Below are 8,380 nucleotides of genomic sequence, written 5' to 3' on the forward strand. Positions count from 1 at the left end.
TTTTCCCCCCCCCCCCCCTTTTTTTTTTTTAGTATACTGCAATCTCAATTATTTCGATAAATAAACGTTGTCTGAAGGAGTTGTGTTTTCCTAGCGACTGCTTAAGTATTTACGGGGACGTTTGCTCGGCGGTTTTTCTTTTTCGGTTACACAGATACCTTGTAGGTGGCTAAATCTTGTCACTAGACCTCTCTGCTGTAGAGAAAGTTTTATCTTCTTCGTATAGCAAACGACATTTTTGGCCGTGTATTTACTTAGTGTCTTTTGAGATGCTGAAAGTCTGTCTGTGTGGTGGACCCCATGAGAAAGTTCCCTAAAATACCTGAAAAAAAACCCAAAACAACTAAAAGAAATGGGTGGAACCATTATTAGGCAACAGAATACAGAACTGCATAATGTTTTCTTTGCTAACGCAAAAGAGTAACTCGCTATAGCTGCTTATTCTACTGCAGGCTTCGTACTTCTTATTTTTAAGGTGTGCTTTCGGAAAACTGCATCTCCCTTTTATGAGAAGCAGAAGAGGAGTATGGTGATGATAACCCCTCAGAAAGGCAAGCTGGAAATAAAAATTTTCCTTGTACAAGAAAAATCCTTTCTGAAAAGTCTATCATCGAATACTGAAATTCGTGCTCAAACATCTTATTTACACTTCCAGCAATTTTGATGGCTCACTCGTCTAGCACAGTGATAAAAGATGGTATCCATTATTTTTCGGTGATGCTTACAACTGGTTTTCTTGGGGGAAGCGCCGGGGGCTGCTCCTCCTGGGGCGTGGGGAAGCGCCAAGGGCGAGGTTGGTGGTTCGGCAGCATGCGGGGCGGTTCTGGCTGAACGCTTGTCTGGTGAAATGCTGTGGAGTGTCCCATGTGAGGCATGGGCAAGGAAACACGGCTACAAGGGAAGCTCTTCTGGTTGCATTGTAGCTGTTACTGTAAAAACAAGAGACTAGTTAACCTTAGCTAGCTTTCTTTCGTAATCACTAATGAAGCAAAACACACGATCCTCAGTGACTGTTTTTAGGGAAAGCCATAAAGGTATTTTAAAACTGAAAAAAAAAACTCAAATCACAACAAAAGTATATGGACTATACCCTTTAGAGAATTCTGGTGGGTTTGGGGTGTTTTGTTTGTAGGTAGGTGGACTGATACAGTAAATGGTTAAATAGCTATGTTATAATGTAACATTAAAAAAGATCAAATCGGTTCTGTAAGAAAAATGCTGACTTTTAAACTGTATCTTAAATACGAAATTTTGAAAAAAGGGAGCAAATGGTCGAACTAAAGTCTGAATTGCAATGCAAGTGGTTTATGTATTTTGCAGCTCAGTTGTAAACAGCAGTAAGCATTCTTCTGCTGGCTGAAGTGTTCTGCTGTATCACATCTTAAAAAAAGAAAACCAACAAAAAACTCAGAAATTGTATTTGGCATACAGATGTCTCATTGAGTCCAAAAATCTGTGGTTAAAGATTACCCAAATATGTAGAAAGTAATCTTTATTTGTCTGACTGGATAAATACGGCTTTCTTTGGTTTCCATCTCTTTGGTTTCCATCTCTATGGCTTCCCCTTTTAGCAGCTGCCCTGCTCATTATTTGGTTTTGATCGTATCTAATTGTGGGTGACATTCAAGACTGAGGTTTAGTGTTTTTCATCCTTACTCTTCTTGTAAAAATGTTGGTTAATCTGTCCATCAGTTTTACCACAGTGTTATAAATGTTTTCGATGTACAACTTTAAAATAAAAGGGTAAACAACAGAAAAAATATATTTGAATTCTTTTTTTTTAGGTCCTGAAATGAATATAATGGTTTACAGTGCAGACAGGCTACCTGAAATGTAACCATTTCCATGAGAGACTTAGCAGTGAACCTGAACACAAAGGATGAAGGACTTTGCTTTAGTTCTTCACCTCCCCTCCCAGGAGAAGAGAGAGAGAACAGTTTAGTAAATAAACCAATACAGATTTCTGAACACTTTTTCACATTTGAAATTTGGAAATTAAAAGAATGTCATTCCAGTAGATTTTGGACCCTAAACCAGCAATAATATATACGTGCACCGTATAAAACATGGATCAAATACTGTTGAAGCTAGAAACTAAAATGTTGCTTTAAATCATCTTGTGACTGTCAACTTTGTTGAAATTTGATATTAAAGTAAAAGGTAAAAATGGATTAATTTTACAGAAGTACGCATAAGTAAGGCTGGTCATGTAACTAAATCCATGTTGTTACTCTTTTCCCTCACCTTGCAGATGAAGAGAAAGTTGGACCATGGCTCCGAGGTCCGTTCTTTCTCTCTGGGAAAGAAACCCTGCAAAGTCTCAGAATACACAAGGTAATTAAATGCAATAACAGATCACTGGATCTTGACTCTTGCGTATATCCCATCTTTCCAATTGCTAAACCTGATTCATGGGTCCTCTTAATGTTAAAGCACTGTAAAGCAAAGAAGGGATGGTATCAGCATTTGTATATTGCTTAGCTAATTTAAATTACGTGAACTGAAGATGAGTTCTAATGAGTAGCCAGACTTGCATTTCTTCGGTTGAGGTTTGTGTTTCATTCTAAATATAGCATGCCCATTTACTTAAGAGACTTTTTGAGGGCTAGAGCATTCCTGGGAATAAAATCAATCAGATTTTTAAAAAGGGACATAATGATGAACCCTAAGACTATTACAAACTGTGATCAAATGTATCGCTTTGCTATGGTAACAGGAATGAGAGAATGGAAATTTATGTAGGCAGAGCAGACCATCTGATCTTAACAGGAACACACACGTGCTTGTTATCCACAATATGAAAGTATTACAGGTTCTGTCTGCTTCCCTACTACTCCTAAGTGGTACCAGATCGCACATATAACTGCTGCTGTTCTGGTCAGGTGCTTTGTGGAGTAAAACACTCGTAAACATCAGAAGCAGTGGTAGAGTAGGGCCCTGGATGCGCACCTTACGATTGCAGTTCTTCCTGAATAGTTGCCATAACAATTGTGCTCGGATGTCACACTGCTTCCCATCCTGTTTGAATTTACACCATTTTACGTTTTTTTCCCTGTAATAAGCATCAGCCCTCCTACAAGCATTGTGCTTGCCTCCTAAAACTAACTGGGGATGTTAATTCTTGTGAACATGCTATGGTAGTGTTCAGTCACTGATGGATCTTTCAAAAGTAATTTATATTTTATTTCTCTTCCTTTAAGAGGTTTATCAGGTGATGAGTGAAAAGTTAGGACAGGGTGGGGAAACAGGTTCCAGGTTTGCTTTTCAGATGTGGGAACGCTGCAGTAGAGAAAGAGGTGATCTCTAGTTTCTGAGAAGCCCATGCTGCAGCTTCCACATCCCCCTCAAGTCTCAAGTTGGTAGCTTCTCCAGGTTTCTAAATCAGGCTAATGGAAGAACACTCTTGTTGGCCACCAGTTCTTCAGGTGACGCACCGTTCTCTGCACTCCCGTAAGAGTAAACAGTTCAGCAACAAAGAAAGTACGCTTTCTGTCAAGTATATGTCAGATTCAGAGGAAACCGCTGGACTTCTCCAGCTTCCACAGAAACCTGACTGGCTGTCTCAGGGGAATGAAAACATACAGGAAAAATACAGCATGAACAAAAATCTTGTGGTTTAATCTCAGGTCAAAGGAAAGAGGCTTTTAGATCCTGTTTTGAATAACTGTTTTTGACTGAGAACCAGTTTACAGCAGAAGAAAAGTGTAACTGTTCTACTGGGGCAAGCTCAAGGCTATATATTGCCCAGATCCAATGTAAGCCAATTTTAAGAGCCTTATTTTGGACCTTAAATGTTAGGCCTTCTGGTGGATCTCCGTACAGGTGATGAGAATGAGTAAGCTGTAAAAACAGATTTTATTTTAAAAATACTTTCAATTGACATTGCTTGGATTTTGAGTCATTATTGGTGTAAAAGAATCCTTAAATAACATCTGATCATCTCTCTTTTAAACTGATTATATTTTATTTAAATAGTATTTAGGCAAATGATGCAGTTCTTTTGCCTCCTTGTTTTCCATTTTCCCTAGGATCAAACACTCTTTAAAATTGACAGGCCTGATGAACTTTCTTTGCATATAACAGGTAAAGCCAGTAAACAAATGTCATTAAGAGGATCCTTCATCTATGAAACAGTGTTTTTATATCAGCTTCTGTTTCTGTTGTTATTCGGTAAAATTAACAGTTAAAAATAAGCCTGTTCAAACCAATCTTTACTTTCTTTACCAGTTTGGGTAAATGTTAGGACATGCTACGATTGTCCTTCAGGACAAGGAAGAGTAGAGTGAAATATTTGTAGCGTATGATGAGATAAATATTAAAATGAACTTGCCTTGCATCATTTGAAGCTATTCCTGTAGCTGCTGAAAGTCAGTAAAACCCCGAAGCTCATACCTACTAAAAAGCTGGATTTATCATACACAAAAGCAAAGGATTTCTTGGAGTCCCACGCTGTATTTAAAATTTTCATGCTTGTGCAAACACTACTGGAGTTCCAAATTTCCTGCTAGGGAATACAACTTTGATATTCTGTGAACGAAGTACTTTATATTATGTTAAAAAAAAAACAACAAAAAAAACCAGTCAGCTGTATTTCTTTAGACTCCTACAATAGCAGCTTAATCCCAGCTCTTTTAAAAGCTCCATCCCATATGAATGAGCTGGTTTTTAACATGGCAGAGTGAAAAAATCAAAGTGTAATTCAGAGAGCACCTTTGGCTCCTTTTCCCTCTTCACGTCACACCCCCCACCTTTAATTCCTGTGTCACTCCATCAACATGCAAACTTGAGAAGACTGTATAGAGTATTTCAAAGCCCAGTTCTAAACCACTAAACCACTAGAACTGCTTGATACTACTAGCTCTTTGTCAACAAAATATATTAAAAGTTAAAAATAGATACATTTTTTTCCTGTTTGGTGATGAAGCAGCACTAGCACATTTAGCATACAGGTGAGACTCTGAGCTCTGGCTTCCTACATCTCTAGTCAGAAGGCACAAATACAGCCCAGAAGGAAGGGAAACACTCTGGCAGGGAAAGGAATATATGAACCTGCATCTTTATAGACAACCTGCTGGCCAATTAACGGAGTGGTAATATTTCACCCTGGAAAGGTGATCCCCATTTTCCCCCTAGCTGGAGGATTAATACTGCGGTGGTAGAAACAGGTGGATTTATTAAAGTGAGGGAACTGATCTCTTTGAGTGACCAGCAGAACAATTTTTCATGTTACTGTTCTTGCATGAAGTTAAAGAGTTTAAGTAATAGTTGCAAATTCTATACTAGATTTTTTTTTGCTCTGCAATAGACTTCTAAATTTTCCGTAATGTTTTACATGTGACTATCGCTTTTTACTTGTATCATAGTACTACGGGGCTGGTGCCATGCTCTGCCACACCTACTACTTTTGGGGACCTGAGGGCAGCCAATGGCCAGGGGCAGCAACGTCGCCGCATTACATCTGTGCAGCCACCAACGGGCCTTCAGGAATGGCTGAAAATGTTTCAGGTAACCAGTGCTTAGAGAAATAAACATCTGAAGCAGCTTACCTCCATGATTTAAGTAGAAGGTTGCTTCAATAGAGGCAGTCCTTATACATCCCAGAATATCTCTGTCATTGATTTTGTGTACTGTTGCAAACACAAATAGGCATCAACTTTAAGGAATTGTTTTTCCTTGGTTCTGCTAGTTACTGTAGAGTTTTACAAAAAATAACTGCTTTCTCTGGTTTCTTAATAAAATAACCCTTCCTGTTTGATGTTTTCACATTTTCTGCAAAGTCTGTCCAACATGTAACGGCTGCCTCCATGGCCTCAAGCTAACTTGAGATGTTTTCGCTTGGAGACTAGTAAGCTTTAGTGCATGGTTTGCTTCAATGCAGGTATAGCACTAAATTTGTCGGAAGTCTGGAGTCTTCTAAGAATAGAAAGAAAAGTTTAGCAAAAATAGATTAAAAGGAAACTCAATGTGTATTTTTACTGATCTTCGTATACTGAACACTACCAGTACCTGTAGCCAGTACCTGTGTATACAATTGAACGGAGGGGGGAAAGAGGTTTTGTCTTTCTAGCAGCCTTCAGCAATGCCTAAAACTTGTATCTGACAAAAGAAAAGGTGTGAAGGACAGTGCTGTGGACCACTTGCACACGTCGAAACTGAAATCTACGTGGACACCAATCTGGTAGCACCTAAGCCAATTTTGTGTGCGTTAATACAAACACAGTTCAGGGCAGGCCTCTGCTCCTGTTCCATAACCTGTACCGTGGAGATCTCTTTACAATTTTGCTCTATATTTTTAAGAAGCAGGAATGAGTCCTAGTCATTGATTTGAAAAATGGAAATATTATGTCTTCCTATCTTGATTAATAAACTGTTACTTCTAAAAACATTTTCAAAAGGAGTAACTAACTAATACAGTCATTGTTTCAATTACTGTAACAGGCAAAGAGAGAAGAGCAATATTGTAGATACAGTAGTGAGCGTACAATTTTGCAGGCAGAAGCGTGCTTTTGGCTTGATTCATGCTGCCACATAATACCATTGATCTCAATCACTGTCAGTTCTGAACATTAAAATAATAATGTAGAACTCCTTCTCTCTTTATTTTTACACATTTATAATCTGCTTAAAACAATGGAAGTTTGGAATTAAGATATTCTTGTACACATCATTCAGTTTCTTAAAACTATTCACATTTAATTATTATGGTGTATCTTTTTTGAGACTGTTCATAGAAATATGTCTTTTTAACCCCTAAGAATCATATCTGAATGGCACTTCGTATATATGATAATGGAATACTGCATTGTATTTTAACATTTTGTAATGTTAAAGCCTTTGTACTAACAAAAGCTATTTTGTTATCTACAATGTACAATGTGTATTTGCTCACATAAGATTGCTAGTTATCAATAGTTACATATTTAGAAAAAAAGATTATGAAAGGCTGAAATGTTTGAGAGTAGTGCAAACAAGCTTGACAGTGAAACCAATGCTATTGGCTGTTTGGTCAGGATAAGGAAAAGAAGTCTGTAAGCCCATGGAAATTTTGCCTGTAGTTAAGTTGTTATTATTTTAGGGTCCCAAATTTGGGGTTAGTAATGTAGAAACCATGCTTTAATACATATATAAGTTGATACTCCAGAATACTTAGTTGCAGTACTAAATGCCTAAATGCTGATCTATACTCTTGAGAGAGAGAGGCAGGCCTCTCTCTCATAACTGGAGGTCATCGAGTAGCAGTTATTGATCACTTCTGTCACTGGTAGTTTTTATTGCATTCACAAACTGGAGTCCCTTATTTTAGAACCAAAAGCTTTCAAAGTCACGTAGCTGTATCTCAATGTTACATCTCCTTGGCTAATGCTGAGCCACCTCATTTTCTGTGTGCTTATTTTCCATGTGAGTTTTATGAATGGGGCAAGTCTTAGTCAAATGATAAAAGCATATTCTTAAAGTAAGGGGAGCTAGCTCTGCCCAAAGGGCAGAATTAAATGCCATATGTAGCATCATTCTTGCAATACAGAGTTTCTCCTGTACAGAAATGGAAATGGGAGAGCTTTCTTCCTTATGTACTGTATGCCTGCTAAGCCTGCTTAATAACACTATCTTATTTTATGTGAAAATATATTTCCAATTAATTTTAAAGCTAAATTTCTAGGGGCACGTTAGCTGGACATATGTACTGTTTCAAGGTAGAACTGTCCTTTGGCATAGAAGCTGGCAGTAACAAGTGATACTTAGTTATTTTGAGGTCTCTCACTCCTATGTTATCTTTTCAAATTGAAAAGCAAGACCACTCTTCAAATACTAAGAAAACTCAAGATAGCCTTTAAGGGTTTTTTTAAATTTATTTTTTATATGTTATTGCTGCTCTTATGATTTATAGTTGAGCTAAGCCTTTTATTTTGGAAGTGACAAAAAAACTAATGCAGAAAGGAGAAACAGTTGGAAGAGTAGTTGCACTTTCCCTTTAAAAATGAAGATATATATTGATTTCAATGAAATGTTAAGTCTGGAAAGAAAAAATAGAAAAGCATTTTAATAGGTTCAAACAATTTTATTTCTTAAAGGCCTATTTATTTTTTCTGTTTTGCAGTGGCTCTTGGCTTCAGGTCTTTTTAATATCCACTATAAGATCTTTAAAACTCAATGCCCAAGTGTATCTTTACAAGATTTTTTCTTCTACAAGAAATTTTATTTTATTTGAAGCAGTATATATTTTTTAAGTCACCAAATTGCTTGCCATAAGGAAAAAAAAAATCAGCTGCATGCTAAGTTCAGTCAGAGATGGTACTGCTTTAAAAATTATTAAGTTCTCTCTCTTCCCCCCCCCCCCCCCCCCCCCCCCCTCCCCACACTTCTACGTTTTGGTTTTTTTTTT

At 37.5% G+C, this 8,380-nt stretch overlaps 1 protein-coding gene across 2 annotated transcripts in view; it reads left to right on the forward strand.

Moving 5' to 3' along the window:
- The window catches only part of FBXW7 (F-box and WD repeat domain containing 7, E3 ubiquitin protein ligase), a 106,660-nt gene that overhangs the window by 71,985 nt on the left and 26,295 nt on the right, over window positions 1-8,380 (forward strand). For both annotated transcript variants that reach the window (XM_010586134.1, XM_010586135.1), the window contains 2 exons: window positions 2,252-2,334; window positions 5,364-5,505. In XM_010586134.1, the coding sequence (XP_010584436.1) occupies window positions 2,252-2,334; window positions 5,364-5,505 (225 nt within the window). The remainder of the gene's footprint in view (window positions 1-2,251; window positions 2,335-5,363; window positions 5,506-8,380) is intronic.

Source organism: Haliaeetus leucocephalus, unplaced genomic scaffold (genome assembly GCF_000737465.1).
Source record: "Haliaeetus leucocephalus isolate CR32 unplaced genomic scaffold, Haliaeetus_leucocephalus-4.0 Scaffold140, whole genome shotgun sequence".
Classification (NCBI taxonomy): Eukaryota; Metazoa; Chordata; class Aves; order Accipitriformes; family Accipitridae; genus Haliaeetus; species Haliaeetus leucocephalus.